The 21,321-nt window shown below is 45.1% G+C and overlaps 1 protein-coding gene across 1 annotated transcript in view; it reads left to right on the top strand.

Moving 5' to 3' along the window:
* The window catches only part of spdl1 (spindle apparatus coiled-coil protein 1), a 204,884-nt gene that overhangs the window by 137,071 nt on the left and 46,492 nt on the right, over positions 1-21,321 (top strand). Inside the window, 1 exon segment of the mRNA XM_061276665.1 lies at positions 6,597-6,717. Within this exon segment, the coding sequence (XP_061132649.1) occupies positions 6,597-6,717 (121 nt within the window).

Raw genomic sequence — 21,321 nt, 5'->3', positions numbered from 1 at the left:
AGTCCTGCCCACTTCCCTACTGCTTAAAGCAGAGGAAACTGCTGTTGTGAAGTTGCTAGAAAAGCGCAGGGAGTTCTGCATGAAGCCGTTGCATGCAGCAGCATACATGCTGGACCCAAAATATGACAGGGATTTACTCTCTGGGGAAGAGATGAGCAGTGCTTACACCGTTATTACAGCCTTGTCAGACCACCTGGGCCTTGATAAAGGCAAAGTACTTGGCAGTTTGGCAAAGTACAGAACAAAGCAAGGCCTTTGGGAAGGGGATGCAATCTGGCAGTCATGCCAGCATATATCTGCAGCCACCTGGTGGAAGGGACTTTGTGGATCGGAGGCTCTTGCACCTATAGCCTCCATCATACTCCAGATCCCACCATCATCAGCTGCCTCAGAGCGAAACTGGTCCATGTTTGGGAACACACACACAAAGGTGCGCAACAGGCTCACAAATCTGAGAGTGGAAAAATTGGTTGCTATTCGGGCTAACCTGAGGCTCTTTGAGCCTGACAAAGAGCCATCCTCCACAAGGCTGGACAGTGACTCTGAAGAGGAAGAGTTAGAGTCCGATGTTGAGGAAGTGGACATGCAGGATGTTGAGACCCACGAATGCCTACTGCCTGAAAGGGTTTAGCAAGAAAATGAGAAGCTTGAGAAGCTCTAGGGAAGCTGACTTTTTTTTATGTGCATGTGGATTGGGACTTTTTTGGAGAGATTTATTTAACATTTTGAATGGGACTTTGTTTGGATTTTTGGATTAGGGGGATGCATTTGTGTTCATTTTTGAGTAAAATTTAACTCCACGTTCATGTGTTTGTTCTGTTTGATTGTTCAACTTATAAATAAATCTGTTTTAATTGTATCTGCTTTAATTGTATTATTTTGCTTATAACTAAACAATTATTTTTGCTTAGATATGATACCTTTCCACTAAATTACCCTCAATTCCCATAAATTCCCATTAAATTCCCATGAATTCCCATAAATTCCCATAAATTCCCATAAATTCCCATAATTCCCATGGAAAGTTTCCAATTTGGAATATTTCCAAAATTCCCGAGCTTAACTTCCCATGGAAATTTACCGGAAACTTTCCGGAAATTTACCGGAAATTTTCCACCCCTTTGCAACACTACTCAGTGCGCAGGGAGCATAATTTGGTCCGATCGCGCAACTGCAGTGCGCCGGGCGCTCACTGTCGCATTGCTTTAGGAGCGTCTTTGTGTTTAATGATGGCTTTACTGCTCCCACTTGCTTCCTTTGGAGGCATGATTGGAGTTGACGCAATCCTCAGAGTAACGAGAACGTAATAAGGAACGGAGTCAGTTGGCATGCGGGTCCTCTCGGCTCATCTCGCGAGGTTCGACAACCGAACTTCGTCCGACATCCGAAGCAAAAAAATCTCGAATTTTTTGTTCGAATATCGATTTGTTCGAGAACCGGGACGTTCGAAAAACCGAGGCTCCACTGTACAAAGCCGAACTTTTCAGTTTCATCGATTTTTGGGTGGCACAAACTGCTGTTCTCTAACGAGGAGCTGAATGATAAAATTCACAACAGGAATATTTCAAATGTACCATTTAGACGGACTTTCCCAAGGTATTGTTGTCAAGGTTATGAAATACAGGGTTGCTGGGGGCATCTTACAATTTAGTAATTATATCAACCAGGGCTGTGGACTCGGTTCGGACTCGGGGACTCGGACTCGGTCATTTTTGCCAGACTCGGACTCGGTGCTGATTTTGACCGAGTCCACCGAGTCCGACAATAAAAAAAGAGGCAAGACGCAGCCAGAGTGTGTCAGGTTACAGTCAGCACGGTAGGAGTTGGAAGAAGCAGTAAAAACTCCACCAAACTCGTCGTAATGACCCGTGATATATGTTATATCCTTACTATTTTCCAGGTTCTTAGATAGCAAGAATAGGTCGGACAACGACGTGAATGATAACTGCTTTATTCCTTACTCACAGTGCGTTCACAGGGCGTACCACAACAAGACAGAATGCCCATCCCACTTCCGGGGTTTTTCTACTACGGAATTTGAGTTAGCCCAAAATACACAACATCTCTTCCCCTCTTACAATGAACGTGCTATATGCATGAATGCGACCAACATAGTCTTATGCACCTATAACTTGACATCTTCAAGATCTATCAATAACTACCATTAAACAATTATCATATATGGTCCAGACAATTATGACAATAATATTCCCATGAAACCTTAACTTTGGGTGAGGGTGGACTACCTCCAATTATACCGAATTATAGCGAAAAACCGATGTCGAACAGCGTCGTACGGCGTCAGCACTGTTGTTTTCAATAAAAACATGAAGAACTCACGTTTGCGTCAGTCAATTTTAATTTTTATAAAGGATTACCGTTTTTTTCCGTGTATAATGCGCCCCCATGTATAATACGGACCCTAAAAATGGCATGTTGATACTGTTCACAACACTTTGCCTTGTTCCTTTCTTCTCTGCTGTTCACTTCAAACACGCTCCATGCGACCGCAATGCTCTCGTATCAGACAAGGCTTGCTCGATCACCTGCTCGTTTGCTGTCTCACAATGTACCCTACACAAATCCGAAACATTTGTTGCGGCTCCGAGTCACGACGAGGGGCAAGTTTTGGTTTCCAAGGGTGTTTTTATTCCTCTTCAACGTGTCTCCCATACAGAGCCGCCTCTTTCCCGTGCGCGGTGGTGCGTTTACGGGCAGTCGGAGAAATCAACGCCAACAAAAAAAATTACATCCAGCCTAGTTAAGACCATACCAAAGACTATAAAAATGGGACCCATTGCCTCCCTGCGTGTGTGACGATCATTGGGACTTAAAAAAAAAAAAAAAAAAAAAAAAGAAATTAAATTTTTTTTTTTAAAAAATTCATAAAAATTGGGTGAGTATTATACATGGGTACAAGCTTTTTTCCAGCATCAGCATGCCATTTTTAGGGGTGCGTACTATACATGGGGGCGCACTATACACGGAAAAAAACGGTAAGGGGTCGTCACTAATTATTTGTGTTTAGATAAATGTCTGAGCTATAATGGTGTAATTAATGATTAAAACTTGAAAGTATCTGTTTATTGTATTCGTTTATATGTTTAATAAAGACAAAGCGATCACAAAACTGTTGTAATTATTTAGATTTTGATCTAAATTAGCCTTCAATAAACACATGAATTCACAGAAAAAATGGACAGCCGGACTCGGACTCGGACTCATGGCCAAGAGGCCGGACTCGGTGCAAAAATCCGACCGAGTCCACAGCCCTGCTTTCGATACCAATTCGATACCAACACGCAGAAAAAATATGTTGATACTTTTTTTGGTACAGACTACTAAATATTTAACTTTTCACTCGCCGAGCTGTATCGATTCTTGCCGCCACTAAAGGGGGCAGTATACGCATGTGAGCACCACGGAGCAGTCATCGGCGCTGAAGAAGGAAACTTTCAGTCTTTCATAACAATGGCTTCAGCAAGTGGGAGTCATGTTAAAGCAAATTAATAAATGCAACAATATTCATTTGCTTTGAAAATACCTGAGTAATAAAATAAAATAGATGGATGGATGAATAATGATCACAATTAAGTATAAAGTCTCCTTTGTAATATATACTCCTTGTAGCCTGTACCCACAAAGAGTTTCTTTGCTTCGAGGTTTATGCAAAGAGCTCACGTAATTATATTGTTGCGTTTTGGTGAAGTGAATGAGTGTTCCGTCTGTACGACTGGTCTTTGAATGCACCCCGCTTCAATGGCAGAACGCGGATGAATTTAAAGACATCAAATGAGAATAATCCTTTATAAAAATTAAAATTGACTGACACAAACGTAAGTTCTTCATGTTTTTATTGAAAACAACATCGTGCTGACGCCGTACGACATGGGTTTTTCGCTTTCCAAATAAGGGGTCGTCACTAATTATTTGTGTTTAGAGAAATGTCTGAGCTATAATGGTGTAATTAATGATTACAACTTGAAAGTATCTGTTTATTGTATTCGTTTATATGTTTAATAAAGACATAGCCATCACAAAACTGTTGTAATTATTTAGATTTTGATCTAAATTAGCCTTGAATAAAGACTAAGCAGTCACATGAATTAACAGAAAAAATGGACAGCCGGACTCGGACTCATGGTCAAGAGGCCGGATTCGGTGCAAAAATCCGACCGAGTCCACAGCCCTGATATCAACATAGCATCAAGTAAATAATGACAGTGTAGCACCAAGTTTCATAGTTGCGTTAATAGCTTTATACATAGGTGGGTGCACAAAAACCTTCAGCAAAACCCATCCAGTATTACCTGAGAGACAGCGGTATGAATGAAATTATGTACCGTATTTTCCACAGTATTACTAGACGCACTTAAAAACTTGAAATTACTCAAAAAACCACAGTGCGCCTTATAATGCAGAGCGCCTTATATATGGATCAATCGATGAATTTGTTGATCCATACTGGTTGTACACAGCGCTCTGCCAAAATGTTTCAGTATGTTTTAGTACGACTAGTAATTACAAGGTCACATTGCTTCCCAGCATTACAGCAACCGTGGTCAGAAGGCGTCACTGAATAGCTGCTGTACCCGTGAGGCTATTTCATTTCAAAATAAGCTGTTCCGTTAATGTTTTCGAGTAAGTTTACGGATCAATATCCAACGTAATCATAAATAAGCAGCACCAATGTGTTAAATCAGTCTTGAGTCGGTTCCGATCGCTTTTATGGGAGAGAGTTTGAGAAACGTGATTGTTTGCAGGGGGCCGCCATGACAGTTTGCTGAGACTCATGGGAGTCTACAAGCTGAGGCTCATGGGAGTTTGCGGGTGGCTAATGCTATAATGATAGCTGCTATACGCACGAGGCTATTTCATTTCAAAATAGGCTGCTCCGTTAATGTTTCGAGTAAATTTACGGATCGATATGGAAGGGAAACATAAGTAAGCAGTACCAATGTGTTAGGTCGAACTTTAGTCAGTGCCGATCATTTTATAGTCAAAGTCAAAAGTCAAAGTCATAGTTTGAGAAGCGCGATTGTTTACAGAGGGCTCATTGGTTATTGGCTAGTGGATGCATACCCCAACCCTAGTCAACCTCAGTTTGTTGCAGTATAGTTTTTCTATTTTATGCGCCTTTTAATCCGGTGCGTCCTATATATGATATCATTTCTAAAATAAAAATTTCAATAAGGGTGCCCATTATAATCTAGTGCGCCTTATGGTGCAAAAAATACGGTATATCTATTAGAGTCCCACTTGCCATGACAATTGAGTCTGATAGTTTTATTTCCTATAGTTTTTTTTAAAATAAAATTTATCCATTCATAAATTATTCCGAAGTTTGAATACTGTGCGTCCTAATATTCCTAGATTTTGTGAGTACCGTAATTTTCGGACTAAAAGTCGCACTGGAGTATAAATCGCACCAGCCATAAAATGCCCCAAAAAGCGAAAAAAAACATATATAAGTCGCTCCGGAGTATAAGTCGCATTTTGGGGGGCAATTTATTCGACAAAATCCAACACCAAGAACAGTCATGAACGAGCAACAACAGGCTAAACGATAGCTATCCTAACGTGACATAAACACAAACTAAAAGCTGAGAACGGCCCTGACGTAAAATTCAGAGTTATTCAAACAACTATTACATAAATAACACGTTAATAAAACTATCTGCGTCACTCCAATTCATTAAATCCATCAATCGTCCCTTGTCAACAATGCGTGCGCGCCGCTGACGGCTCTTCCACTTCAAAATATTCCACAGGCCCAAAAAACGATACATAAATTATATATCAAATAACTATTATATAAGCAATAATGTTATCAAACCATCTGTGCACTCTAAATACTTAAATCCATCGATCAAATTCCTCGTCTTTTGTCAACATCGCCTCGCGTGCCCCCTGACATCAGCCTCGTCGTTATTCCACATATCTACTATATAACTATATTGTAGCGTTAACAAAGTTCAAGGAAAGACGTGGGTTTGGTAAACGGCTCTTTATTTAACAAAACAAACTTACAGGCGTGTGGTGAAAGACAACTTGGTAGAGTAGGACCGGGCGTGCGTAAAAGCATTTTCTGAGCCTCATCCATCGTCCCTGGACGAGTCAATCTTTGTCCTTTATGTAAACAACCGTCGAGCTGCTGACGCGCGTCGCGCTGCTGACGTCAGGGCCGTTCTCAGCTCTTAGTTTGTGTTTATGTCACGTCAGCATACCTATTGTTTAGCCTGTTGTTGCTCACGTGTTGTTGCAACGCTGCGACAGCAGCGCGGCGGTTGTTTACATAAAGGACAAAGATTGACTCGACGAGCTGCTGCTGACGCGACGTTGCGCTGCTGTCGTCACATGAAATTCAAATTACAGTAATCTCTTGCTACATTGCGGTTCGTTTGTCGCGGTTTCACTTTTTTTTTTTGAAAACTTTTGGAAAAAAACAAAACATATATAAGTCGCTCCTGAGTATAAGTCGCCCCCTCACCCAAACTATGAAAAAAAACCGTGACTTATAGTCCGAAAATTACGGTAGTTAAGTGAGCTGTGTTTTACCTTTTTATAAGATATGTCCCTCTTTATTACATGTGCAGTAAGGATGTGGAACGCTTAGGAGATGAACTTTCCATGCAAAGGATGCAGTCTATGTTAGAAAGCCAGAAAGTTCTTGAACTGGAGAAGAAACTCTTCAAAGATGAACGTCTTCTCAAACAGGTATATGGGTTCACTGTTAAAGGGGAACATAACACACAAATAAAGGTTGGATAAAACTAGAACTAAAAGCTTTTCCCTTTCATATTGCTCTTTACTGTAAAACATTGCTTTCACCATTAAATCTACTGTTGTCCACCATTCCAATACAAACCCGGTGATAACAGACATTGCCAAAATTGTTTTAAAGCTTACGTATCAAGTTTATAAATTATTCCGATTTTAGTTTTACTCACCCCTCCGTGAGTCGTCACCTTATCGTGGTGGAGGGGTTTGCGTGCCTCCATGATTCTAGGACCCATGTTGTCTGGGGGTTCATGCCCCTGGTAGGGTCACCCATGGCAAAAGGGTCCTAGGTGAGGGGCCAGACAAAGCACGGCTCAGAAGACCCCTTATGATGAATAAAATATATGGACCTAGTTTTCCCTCGCCCGGACGCGGGTCACCGGGGCCCCCACTTCTGGAGCCAGGCCTGGAGGTGGGGCTCGAAGGCGAGCGCCTGGTGGCCGGGCCTTCACCCACACAGTTCGAAAAGAAAACGTGGGTCCCCCTTCCCATGGGCTCACCACCTGTAGGAGGGGCCAAAGGGGTCGGGTGCAAAGCGAACTGGGCGGCATACATATGTTATACATGCATGTCCCTCGGGATGTTCTGTGGAGGGTGCTTCGGGAGTACGGAGTGCTGAGCCAACTGATGAGGGCGGTTTGGTCCCTGTATCATCGATGCCAGAGTCTGGTCCGCATTTCCGGCAGTAATTCGGATTCATTCCCAGTGAGGGTTGGACTCCGCCAAGGCTGCCCTTTGTCACCGATTCTGTTCATAACTTTTATGGACAGAATTTCTAGGCGCAACCGAGGCGTTGAGGGTGTCCGGTTTGGGGACCTAAACTTCAGGAACAGGCCACAAGGAAAAAGATAAGTGACAGAAAGTAAAAATGTCAAAAACGGGTGAGTGGGGGAGCACCTCTGCTTTTTGCAGACGACGTGTTGGCTTCTTCAAGCCGTGATCTCCAGCTCTCACTGGAGCAGTTCACAGCCGAGTGTGAAGCGGTCGGGATGACGGTCAGCACCTCCAAATCAGAGTCCATGGTCCTCGGTCGGAAAAGGGTGGAATGCCCTCTCTGGATCAGGGATGAGGTCCTGCCCCAAGTGGAGGAGTTCAAATATCTTGGGGTCTTGTTCACCAGTGAGGGCAGGATGGAGCGCGAGATCGACAGGCGGATCCGTACAGCGTCTGCAGTCGTGAGGACTCTGTACCTGTCTGTTGTGGTGAAACGAGAGCTGAGCCAAAAGGCAAAGCTCTCAATTTACCAGTCAATCTACGCTCCTACCCTCACCTATGGTCACGAGCTATGGGTCATCACCGAAAGAACGAGATCCAGGATACAAGCGGCCGAAATGAGTTCTCTCCGCAGGGTGTCCGGGCTCTCCCTTGGAGATAAGGTGAGAAGCTTGGTCATCCGGGAGAGACTCGGAGTAGAGCCGCTGCTCCTCCACATTGAGAGGAGCCAGTTGAGGTGGCTCGGGCATCTGATCAGGATTCCTCCTGTACGTTTCCCTGGGGATGTGTTCCGGACATGTCCCACCGGTAGGAGACCCCGTGGACGACCCAGTACGCGATGGAGAGACTGTCTCTCGACCTGACCCTGGATAAGCAGAAGAAGGTGGATGGAAGTTTTAGTCATTCAGTTGTGGTTTATATAAAGTGGAACAGCGATGCTTTTGTCTGAATTCCTCATTTTGATACCATAACAGGTCCCTCTTTTATACTTGTTCTGAGTTGCACCTCATAGCATGCCATTTTGGTGCGGTCTCTTTAAATCATTTACCGTATTTTTCGGACTAAAAGTCACTCCAGAAATAGGTCGCATTAGCCAAAAAATGCACAATGACGTGAAAAAAACCCGTAATTTTCGGACTATAAGTCGCTCCGGAGTATAAATCGCATCAGCCATAAAATGCCCAAAAAAGTGAAAAATATCTATAAGTCACTCCGGAGTATAAATCGCATTTTGGGGGAAATTTATTTGACAAAATCCAACACCAAGAACAGACATGAACGAGCAACAAAAGGCTAAACGATAGGTATGCTAACGTGACAAACACAAACGAAGAGCTGAGAATGGGCCTGACGTAACATTCAGAGTTATTCAAATAACTATTACATTAATAACGTTTATAAAGCCATCTGTGTAACTCCAATTCATTAAATCCATCGATCGTCCTTTATATCAACAATCAACAGGTGCTCGCTGCTGACGACGGTTGCACTTAAAAATATTCCACAGGCCCATATAACGATATATAAATTATATATAAAATAACTATTACGTCACGGCTCGGTGGCCCACTGGGTAGCACGTCCGCCTCACAGTTAGGAGGGTGCGGGTTCGATTCCACCTCCGGCCCTCCCTGTGTGGACTTTGCATGTTCTCCCCGGGCCCGCGTGGGTTTTCCCCGGGGACTCCGGTTTCCTCCCACATCCCAAAAACATGCGTGGTTGGCCGATTGAAGACTCCAAAATGTCCCTAGGTGTGAGTGCGAGTGCAAATGGGTGTTTGTTAGGGGTGTAACGATTCATCGATACACATTGATTAATCGATATAATTGTAGCACCCCTTTAAACCACTCAGTGTAGAACGGTGGGTGCTTGGGTCCGGTTTGCCCTCAGGTGGATACCCCAAAGGTTCACCTAATTAAGTGAGGTCTGTGAAAACTACCAACCAAACAAACACTAGCTAAAATGAGACCCAGAGCAACGATAACGTATTGGCGAAATTAGAACGAGACATATTTTAATAAACAAAACGCAAATAAATCCACATAGAACAATGACAAAAGACAAACTTCTTTTCACACGCGCACACGGACACACACACGCTCAGAATTTTAGTGTAGTGGGCCCACTCACGCACACACGCACACTCCGTGCTCACGATGTATGAAATGTCCCTCTCAGTCCGCACCACCCCGTTGCAGGCCTGTTTCCCCACCTTGCTCACTACTCAGCAAAGCTAAAATCCCTTGTCGTTTTTTTTGCAGCTTGAGTACGTGGCAATAAACGGTCTCGGTTGTCGGTAGCTTGTGTGCGTGGCAAGATATGGTCTCGGTCGTCGGGTAGCTTGAGTGCGTGGCAAGATATGGTCTCTGTCGTCGGGTAGCTTGAGTGTGTGGCAACGAGATGGCAACGTAGCTCAGACGTTAACCGCGGTTGCTACGGCCTTGCTAATTTCCTGTTCCATGCTCGCTCCTCTTGCGACAAAAAAACTTTCCCGACTCGGCAAAAACTAAGAGATGTCTGTACGTATCTTAAAACATACCACTGTATTCTTAGCAAATCATTTACCAACAACACCGTCCATTCCTTCGGAAGGATACCGCATACGTCCGTTCCGCTCAGTCTTCCCCAACTTTTTTTTTTTTACACATCTCCTCCCCGGGGAAAAAAAAAACCCTCTCCCCAACAACAGCCAATCAAATTTTACTGTGCAATGCCAATTTGTTTAATTGACCAATGAAATGGTATGAACACAAAGACAACCTAACTTGCTTAAACCGACAATTTACTTTTAAGTTTGGGTGACCTATATTTAAATAAAAAAATAGGATTTATATACTATCATAATGAATATTATGACTATTACTGTAACAGAAATAGTTAAACAAACTATTAATCTGGTAATCTACTATTTCACCGGGCTACATAATGCTCTACGATTTATTGGCATCGATGCTAAACGTAAACATCGATTTATATCGCCGTTTTTGACCTCGGACATTAGACGCGACTTTATTTTGAAAACCAGTTCATTGTTGCTTGCTTCCTCTTTCCGGGAGCAGTGCGCGCGGCGTTGTTGTGTTGTGAGCAGAGCAGGCACGTGAAAGGGGAGTCGACAATTAGTACACGGCTCCTGGGCTGGTGCTATGGCTAGTGTCCAAAAAGACGAAGAAATTTGCTCCCCTTTAGGCTTAAAGTCATTCGTTTGGAAGCACTTTGGATTCCAAAGAAAAGATGGCTCAACCGATAAGACACGTGCAATACTCTTGTAATTTCCTAAATAAAGAGTTTGCAGTACCTTGTTGATTTTGCGTATGAATTGTTATAAATCAGGATATTGTTCTAGTATATTTTTTATTAAAAAATATATATATATGACTCGTAGAGCACTATATCGCGATATATCGTGAATGAATTGCAGCAGGCTTTAAGATATCGGCAAATATCGTATCGTAGTTCTTTGTATCGATTTGATATCGTATCGTGACAAAACCCGCGATTTACACCCCTACTGTTTGTCTCTGTGTGCCCTGCGATTGGCTGGCAACCGGTTCAGGGTGTCCCCCGCCTACTGCGCGATGACGCCTGGGATAGGCTCCAGCGCGCCCGCGACCCCCGTGGGGACTAAGCGGTACAGAAGATGGATGGATGGAAAACTATCAGATATATAAGTAGTAATATATATAAATAGTTTTATCAAAACATCTGTCACTACAAATCATTAAGTCGTCCTTTATGTCAACAATGCAAGCAATGCAATGCAACGCAATGCAACGCAATGCAACGCAATGCAACAATGCAAGGTGACGGCGCTTGCACTTCAAAATATTCCACAGGCCCATATAACGATATATAAATTATATATCAAATAACTATTATATAAGCAATAATTTTATCAAACCATCTTTGTTACTTAAAAACATTAAATCCATCGATCAAATTCCTCGTCCTTTGTCAACAACGCCGCGCGTGTGCCCTGACGTCAGCTTTGTCGTTATTCCACAGATCTAGTATATAACTATTATAGCGTTAACAAAGTACAAGGAAAGACGTGGGTTTGGTAAACAGCTCTTTATTTAACAAGACACGAGTTCAATGAGCCAACAACTACTGAATTGTAACGATAAAAACATATACAAGTTGCTACACGAAATGAAATACATCAAATAACTATAACAAATACACTGCTCAAAAAAATTTAAGGAACAGTTTTTTATCAGGGTATGGCATGAATTCAATTACACTTTTCTGATAAGGTTTTGGTCAGGTACGTGGCAGAGGGGGTTGTTAATCAGTTTCAACTGCCTTTGTGTTGATGGAATTAACAACAGGTGCACTAGCGGGGCAACAATGAGATGGTCCCCAAAACAGGAGTGGTTTTGCAGGTGGAGGCCATTTCAAGTTCCTGCCTCTTGATCTTTTTAAACTGTTTTTCCACAAGTGTTGGCTTTAGCAAGAGTCATTATAACGACTGGGAGCATGAGGCGATTTCTTCACCCTCCTGCAGTTGCGCAGATTGTCCAACTCCTCCAGGATGTCACATCCATGCGTGCTGTTGCAATAAGATTTGATGTGTCTCCCAGTACAATCTCCAGAGCATGGAGGAGATTCCAGGAGACAGGCAGTTACTCTAGAGAGCTGGACAGGGCCATAGAAGGTCCACATTCCATCAGCAGGACCGATATCTGCTGCTTTGTGCTAGGGGGAACAGGTTGAGCACTACTGCCCGAGCCCTACAGAATGACCTCCAGCAGGCTACTGGTGTGAATGTCTCTGCCCAAACAGTCAGAAACGGACTTCACGAGGGTGGCCTCAGGGCACGACGTCCTGTAGTGTGCCCTGTGCTCACTGCTCAGCACCGTGGAGCTTGATTGGCATTTGCCATAGAACACCAGAATTGGCAAGTCCGCCACTGGTGCCCTGCGCTTTTCACAGATGAGAGCAACTTTACCTTGAGCACCTGTGATAGTCGTGAAAGGGTCTGGAGAAGCCAAGGAGAGCGCTATGCTGCCTGCAACATCATTCAGCATGACCGGTTCAGTGGTGGGTCAGTGATGGCCTGGGGAGGCATTTCCATGGTGGAAAAAACAGACCTCAACAGGCTAGAGAACGGCAGTCTGACTGCCATTAGGTATTGGGATGAAATCCTTGTACCCAGTGTCAGACCCTGGTGCAGTAGGTCCTGGGTTCCTCCTGATCCACGACAATGCCCGGCAAGAGTCCTCCTCCTCTGGCATCCTTCTGTCTCGAGAGACAATGGTAGCGCTATGGAGTCTCCAGGGCGCTAGCCAGGGCAGAATTTTTGAAGATCATGCGTTGCCCATTAAACATGACTCCACTCTCGGCTGCACCAACTTGATCCAAGGGAACGTTGGGCATTACATTTGGAGCTGGTTTAGCTGCAGGAGCTGCCGGAGAGATGTCGACGTCGACTATCCAACCGTCTTCGGGGCTCCACTCCGAATATTTCCTCAGGGTTGTCTCCCGAAGCCTTTCCCAAAAATAGGTAACCCACAAGGTAGTGGGGGTTTGAAATATGTTTTCCGTCCCCTAGATGGATTGCCCTCCCAAGCTGATGAGCTCCATCTACCCGAAGCAACTGGTTTTGAGGCGCCAGTCACACGCCTTCGCCCCTTCTCCTGTTAGTAGAACCAGTTCCGCCGGGCTTTGAGTCGACGCCACGCGTGCAGGCCAGGAGTTGGACTTTGGTTGTCAGAGGCTCTTTGAGACGCATGTCTTATGGGAGCTTTTTATAGGCAGTGGGAGCTTATCCCCACTACCACCCCCGGCGTAACAACCTTTGTGGCAAGAGTATGCAGACAGTATCTGGAGGATGAAGAAATTGACACAATTGAATGGCCCTCACGATCACCTGATCTAAACCCAATAGAACACCTCTGGGACATAATGTTTTGGTCCATCAGACGCCGCCAGGATGCTCCTCAGACTTTACAGGAGCTCACTGATGCCCTTAGACCATATGTGTCAAACTCAAGGCGCGCGGGCCACATCCGGCACGGCATGCAATTATATCCGGCCCGCGAGATAATTTTATATTATTGTTAATAATGGCCCAACGATATGAAGCGATGATAACACAATAAACTACAGATCCCATAATGCAGTGCTTTTGCTGCCTTGCCGAGCGTTTTTCCGCGTCAATCAGGTAAAGTGCTTGTTGCTGGAAATTATTGTGAAGCTAGCCCCTCATGATGCCGAAGAGAAGAGTTGATTCTGAAAACAGCCTTTAAAAACCGATGGGAGGTTGAGTATATGTTTACTGATATTGCCGGTAAGCCCGTTTGTCTCATTTGTGGCGCTAATGTGGCTGTATTGAGAGAGTTTAATCTAAAACGGCACTATGAAACAAAACATCTGGATAACCTGAAAGACCTGAATGCAGAGCAGAAGATACAGAAGGTAGAAGAGTTAAAAAGAAGCTGACATTCCAGCAGACGTTTTTCACCCGTGCAAAATCACAAAGTGAAGCTGCTGTGAAAGCCAGTTTTATCGTGGCAGAGGAGATCGCCAAAGCAGGCCGGCCATTCACAGAGGGAGAATTTCTGAAGAGCTGCATGGTCAAGGTGTGCGACATCATATGTCCAGACAAAAAGCAGATGCTGGCAAATGTAAGCTTGAGTAGAAATACGGTTGCTGATCGAGTTTGTGAGATGGCCACCAATTTAAGAACACAGTTGAGTAAAAGAAGCAAAGACTTTATTGCATACTCTCTTGCTGTGGATGAAAGTACTGACATGACTGACACTGCAGAGCTAGCCATCTTCATCCATGGGGTGGACTCTGATTTGCGTGTTACTGAGGAAATATTGGACATTAAACCGATGCACGGGACAACGACCGGAAAGGACATTTTTGAAAACGTATGTCAAAGTGTAACCGACATGAAACTGCCCTGGGACAAACTTATTGGTCTTACAACTGATGGAGCACCGGCTATGTGCGGTGAGAAAAGTGGACTAGTACGAAGGATGCGAGAAAAGATGCAGGAGGAGAACTGTACTGGTGAGTTAACAACATACCACTGCATCATACACCAGGAAGCACTGTGTGGCAAAGTCCTGAAGATGGACCATGTAATGAGCACTGTAACGCAAACCGTAAACTTTATCCGAAGTAGAGGTTTAAATCACCAGCAATTTCAGCCCTTTATGCGGAGTATAGATTCAGAGTTTGCCGACATTCCTTATCATACAGAGGTGCGTTGGCTAAGTCGGGGGAAAGTTCTCAACAGAGTTTTTGAGCTCAGCAACGAAATCTGTCAGTTCATGGACAGTAAAGGCTAAGACTCCACCGTTTTACGGGATGAAAAGTGGAAATGTGAGTTGGCGTTTCTAGCTGACATAACCGCACATCTCAATGCCTTAAACCTCCAGCTCCAGGGACGTGACCGCATGATCACTGACATGTATGACGCATTGAAGGCATTTCAAGTGAAGCTGATTTTATGGGAGACACAAATGCTTCAGTGCAACTTGTCCCACTTTCCCTGTTGCCAAGTAATGCTGAACCAAGTCGGCACAACAGTGTTCCCAAATCCGCACTTTGCTGTTAAACTGAGCGCACTGCGCACGGTTCGCACGGCGCTTTGGTGGTTTTGAGGAACAAAAGAAGAATTTCGAGTTGTTTCGCAACCCATTTCCCGGCGACGTGGAATCTGCACCTGTTCAGATTCAGATGGAGCTGATTGGGCTGCAGTGTAATGGGACGCTAATGTCAAAGTACGACACTGCAGGGCCCACAGAGTTTATTCACTCCATTCCCGCAGCAATGTCCCAACTCCGTCTACATGTGTCGTCTCATTAGGAGCATGCCACGACGTTGTCAAGCATGCATACAAGCACGTGGGGGCCACACAAAATATTGAGAAGAATTTCGAGTTGCAGAAATTGAATTTAGGCAAAATGGATGAGCCTGCGATATCGTTTTTTCTCTTTGATTTTTGGGGTGTCTAAATACTGAGCCCTCAGTAGGCTGAAAACATTTATTTCAATCAAAAGATGTGGCATCCTTTTGTTACTGAGACGTTAAACTGTCCAAATTAGGGGTGTAACGATACATCGATACACATCGATTAATCGATATAATGCTCTACAATTTATTGGCATCGATGCTAAACGTAAACATCAATTTATATTGCCGTGTTTGACCTCGGACATTAGACGCGACTTTATTTTGAAATCCAGTTCATTGTTGCTTGCTTCCTCTTTCCGGGAGCAGTGCGCCCGGCGTTGTTGTGTTGTGAGCAGAGCAGGCACGTGAAAGGGGAGTCGACAACTACCGTTTTTTTCCGTGTATAGTGCGCAATATTTTACTAATTTATTGTCCTAAAATCTGGGGTGCGTATTATACATGGGTACAAAGAAAGAAAAAAATTTTTTTTTTTTTAATTTTTTTTTTTTTTTTTTTAAATAAAGTCATGGTACAACAAAACCAACAACAGGACTGACCGACAAAGTCGTGGAACAAAAAGACAGGGTGACATTACCAAAGACAGGAACAGAATGACAGTAACACATGCAATGATCCAACGGTGAGCGAGGGGCAGACAGGACTTAAATACAAAACACGTTACATCGATTGAGGTGACACAGGAAGAGCGGGGTGACACGAACAGAAACTATGGCAACCTAGACACATAGCAAAACTGGGGACGAGACATGACAAATCTCCCCCGAAATAAAACTCACCTTTCTTCTTGTTTGTTGTCAATCGCGCATCGCATTCAGCCATCCTGCCCAACACACTTAGTAAAATTCATAATTGACGACACATCGTTTGATGCGATGGTGCAATCCTCGATGGTGTGTTATTGTCAAATATTGTTTTTTAATCTCCATCGCGGACCGGACGTCATACGGAGGCCGCCATTACAGATGCGCAGAACGGTTGCGCAAGACACGTCAGCTATATAAAGAGCGAGAGTTCAGTTCTCCACCTATTAGTTTCAATTCACAGTTTAATTAGCAGTTTCAATCAGCAAATAACAAAATGCGTATTACAGGTAATATTTTATTTCACAACACTTTGCCTTGTTCCTTTCGTCTCTGCTGTTCATTTCAAACACGCTCCATACGACCGCAATGCTCTTGTATCAGACGCTCGCTCGATCACCTGCTAGTTTGCCGTCTGCCACAATGTACCCTACACAAATCCGAAACATTTGTTGCGGCTCCGAGTCACGACGAGGGGCAAGTTTTGGTTTCCAAGGGTGTTTTTATTCCTCTTCAACGTCTCTCCCATACAGAGCCGCCGTGTGCGCACGGAGCGCGGTGGTGCGTTTAGGGGCAGTCGGAGAAATCAACGCCAACAAAAAAAATGACATCCAGCCTAGTTAAGACCATACCAAAGACTTTAAAAATGGGACCCATTGCCTCCCTGCGTGTGTGACGATCTTTGGGACTTAAAAAAAAAAAAAAAAAAAAAAAAATTAAAAACAAATTTAAAAAAATTCATAAAAATTGGGTGCGTATTATACATGGGTACAAGCTTTTTTCCAGCATCAGCATGCCATTGTTAGGGGTGCGTACTATACATGGGGGCGCACTATACATGGAAAAAAACGGTAGTACGCGGCTCCTGGGCTGGTGCTATGGCTAGTGTCTAAAAAGACGAGGAAATTTGCTCCCTTTTAGGCTTCAAGTCATTCGTTTGGAAGCACTTTGGATTCCAAAGAAAAGATGGCTCAACCGATAAGACACGTGCAGTTTGTAAATCCTGCCATGCGGTGATCAAATATTCAGGGAGCACAAATCTTGCCGCACATTTAAAGAAAAAACACATCAAAGTTCAGTGTTAAAATAAGCACTTTGTATACTGCAATACTCTTGTAATTTCCTAAATAAAGAGTTTGCAGTACCTTGTTGATTTTGCGTATGAATTGTTATAAATCAGGATATTGTTCTATATTTTTTATTAAAAAAAAAAAATCGATCGTAGAGCACTATCGCGATATATCGTGAATGAATCGCAGCAGGCTTTAAGATATCGGCAAATATCGTATCGTAGTTCTTTGTATCGATATTATATCGTATCGTGACAAAACCCGCGATTTACACCCCTAGTCCATATCAGTATAGATATCCCCCCCCAAAAAATCACCATTGAAATCTGATGTGTTTTCAAAGTGTTCCTTTCATTTTTGTGAGCAGTGTAGTTCACCGCCGCACGGCCCCAAGCACCGGCGTGGACTTCCAGGCGTGTGGCGGCGTGGACTTTCATCCCCGGAGGTGGCACTTCCAGCCACGGAGGTCGAAGAGAGCTCCATAGAATAGGACCAAGCGTGCGTAAAAGCCATGTCCGACCCCCATCCACCGTCCCCGGTCAGCCACCCGGCTGCGCGCCGGACCCCGACTTCCATCCACAAAGGTGAAAGAGAGCTCCGTAGAGTAGGACCGGGCGTGCGTAAAAGCCTTTTCCGAGCCCCATCCACCGTCCCCGACTTCTATCCATGGAGGTGAAAGACAGCTCCGGAGAGTAGGACCGGGCGTGCGTAAAAGCCATAATCGTTTTACAAACCTTCTGTGTCACTCCAAATCATTAAATCCTTAAAACTCTTCGTCCTCCGTGTCACTTACAAACAAAGCCACTAATGATGCCGGTAGTACGTGGAGGAATCTTTGTCATCCTGTGATCGAATCTTTGACCTTTATGTAAGCAACCTCCACGCCGCGCCGCTGACCTCACTTGAAACTCAAATTACAGTAATCCCTGCTACATTGCGGTTCCACTTTTTTTTTTCAAATTTTGCAAATGTGTGAAAAAATTCACATATAAGTCGCTCCTCGGTATAAGTCTCCCCTTGAAAACTATGAAAAAAAAAACGGGACTTACGTATAGTCCGAAAAATACGGTATGTCCAAAGTCCGGCCCGCATTTTAAACTGGCCCAAAGCATTCTGTCATAAATTCAATGATGAGTGGCCCGCTGGCACTGTCGCGGGGACCTGTGCACCCCAGAGCGAGCCACAGAAATGCAACACGTCCTAACGAACGCGCACGAGCGTGTCTCCCCGTCCCTTCCCAGTTCACGCGCACACAAGTGTCTATTTGCAAGATAATCAGTGACACAGACACTTCTTCATTCGGATTCAAGAGTTTTTATTTGCCATGTTTGAGCGTGGCTTACAAGGAATTTGACTTCGGTAAAACACACCCTCTATTCAACATATAGGTGACTAACAACACTCAAGACATGTGAATAATGGCAAAAACAGTGTAGACAAATTCAAAAAGTTGTGAAGAGCAGGATGTTATTGCACAGTAATGACTCTGAGACTCTATGAGTGGTGTGAGTTCATCAGAGCAACAACCTGGGTGAAGGAGCTGTCTCTGTGTCTGCTGTTTTTGGCGTACCGAGCTCTATAACGCCGTCCAGAGGGGAGTAGTTCAAACAGACTGCAACCTGGGTGAGAAGGGTCTGTAGAGATGTTCCTTGCACGTTTCCTGTTCCTGGACAGGTACAAGTCTTTTCTGCAGTCCTGATTGTCCGTTGCAGTCTGTGCTTGTCTTGTTTGGAGGCTGATCCAAACCAGACAGTGATGGAGGTGCAGAGGACAGACTGGATGATGGCAGTGTAGAAGGTCTTCAGAAGCTCTCACGGAAGGTTGAACTTCTTGAGCTGTCTCAGGAAGTACAGCCTCTGCTGGGCCTTCTTCCGGACAGTGTATGTGGCCGGTCCATTTCAGGTCCCGAGAAATTGTGGTTCCCAGGAACTTGAAGGTGTCTGTGGAGAGAATAGTATTACTGCGGATAGTGAGGGGTAAAAGTGGTGAAGGGTCTCGCCTGAAATCCACTGTCATCCCCACAGTCTTGAGCGGTTTCAGCTCCAGATGGTTTTGGCTGCACCAGTGGACCAGCCGCTCCACCTCCTGTCTGTACGCAGTCTCATCACCGTCCTGGATCAGTCCGATGAGAGTGGTGGCCCGTGACCTCCTTCAGGTGGTTCAGCACTAACCTCTCTAAAGATTTCATGACCACAGATGTCAGTGCAACGGGTCTATAGTCATTCAAACCTGTGATGGCGGGCTTCTTGGCCACTGGAACGATGGTGGAGCTCTTGAAGCACGAGAGCACCTCACACAGCTCCAGAGAACGATTGAAGATCCGTGCAAAGGTGGGCGCCAGCTGCTCAGCGCAGACTTTCAAGCAGGGAGGTAACACGCCGTCTGGGCCCGGTGCCTACCTGCGCGGCCTCTGCAAGAGAGAGAGTGGGTGACAACAAGGATAGAGGTGTGGACAGAGCAGTTGTGGGGAGAGGTGAGTATGTAGATTGTGCTGCAGAAAGTCCCGTTGTGTGGGAGGACCGATCAAACCTGCAGTGGAACTTGTTTAGCTGGTTAGCAAGCCTAAGGCTCTCCACAGGGGGTTCGTTTCTTGTAGCCCGTGATGCCCAGCAGACCTTTCCACACTGTTGAGGGATCAGGATTGGCAGAGAGGTGTCTCTTCAGGTTCTCCCCGTAACACCTCCTGGCTTTCCTGACCTTTCGGTTCAGTGTGTTTCTGGTCTGCCTGAACAAGTCGCGGTCGCCGCTCCTGTAGGCCTCCTCCTTGACTTTGCGCAGCCTCCTGAGGTTCTGTGTAAACCAAGGTTTGTCGTTGTTGTACCTGCAGAAGGTCTTAGTCTGCACACACAGATCCTCACAAAAACTGATGTATGATGTGACAGAGTGAGTGAGTTCATGCAAGTCTGAAGTTGCAGCTTCGAAAGCTCCCCAATCGGTGCAGTCAAAGCAGGCTTGGAGGTCCTGCCTTGACTCCACTGTCCACTTCCTCACAGTCCTCACCACAGGCTTAGAAGTTTTTAGTTTCTGCCTGTAGGCCGGGATTAGATGAACTAGACAGTGGTCCGAGAGTCCTAAAGCTGCACGAGCCGCAGAGTGGTATGCATCCTTGATCAGGGTGTAGCAGTGGTCCAGAGTCTGTGCACCTCTGGTGGGACACGTTACGTGCTGTCTGTGTCTGGGGAGTTCGTGTGCGAGGTTTGCCCTGTTAAGATCACCCAGAACAATGATTAGTGAGTTTGGTAGAAGTTTCTTCATGTCTGTTACCTGGTCAGCCAGCATCTGCGTTGCTTCACTCGTGTTGATGTGCGTGTGGTGGGATGTAAACAGCTGGCATGACGATCGAGGAGAACTCCCGTGGTGAATAGAACGGCCGGCAGTTTATGAAAAGTGTTTCTAGGAGAGGGCTGCAAAACTCTTTCAACGCCGTGACATCAGTACACCAGCGTTCATAAATGTAGAAACAGAGACCACCTCCCTTTGATTTTCCGGAGAGCTCCGCGCTGCAATCTGCTTGAATTAGCCTGAACCCGGCTAGCTCCACGGCGTGGTGGGGGGTTCGTTCGCTGAGCCACGTTTCCACAAAGCACAGCGCGGCGGATCTGCTGAAGTCCGTGTTCCTTGAAGTGAGGAGCAGCAGTTCGTCCATCTTGTTCGCCAGGGAGCAGACATTCGCCAGATGAATTGACGGTAGGGAAGAACGGAACCCTCTCCGCCTCAGCCTTACGAGTGCTCCGGCTCGTTTTCCGCGCCGCCGTCGTCGCGCTAGCTTGTACAGCACCGCCGCTCCGGCTAGAATCTCCGACAGTCTGAATCGGAGAGAACAGGAGAGAAAATAGCAGAAGAAGACTGTCCGATGTTTAACAGCGCTTCTCTGGTAAAAGTGATCCGGGATGGACAGCAGAAAACACACAAAATAAGACAAATAAACAGAGAGCGACTCACCGTGGCTGCCATCCGCGGCGCCATCATATGACGTGATGTCAACATACCAAGGGCTAAGGCGATGCAACAATCAGACACGCTGCAAG

The sequence above is a fragment of the Syngnathus typhle genome, linkage group LG1 (genome assembly GCF_033458585.1).
Source record: "Syngnathus typhle isolate RoL2023-S1 ecotype Sweden linkage group LG1, RoL_Styp_1.0, whole genome shotgun sequence".
NCBI classification, from domain to species: Eukaryota; Metazoa; Chordata; class Actinopteri; order Syngnathiformes; family Syngnathidae; genus Syngnathus; species Syngnathus typhle.
This window is presented reverse-complemented; position numbering and strand designations above follow the sequence as displayed.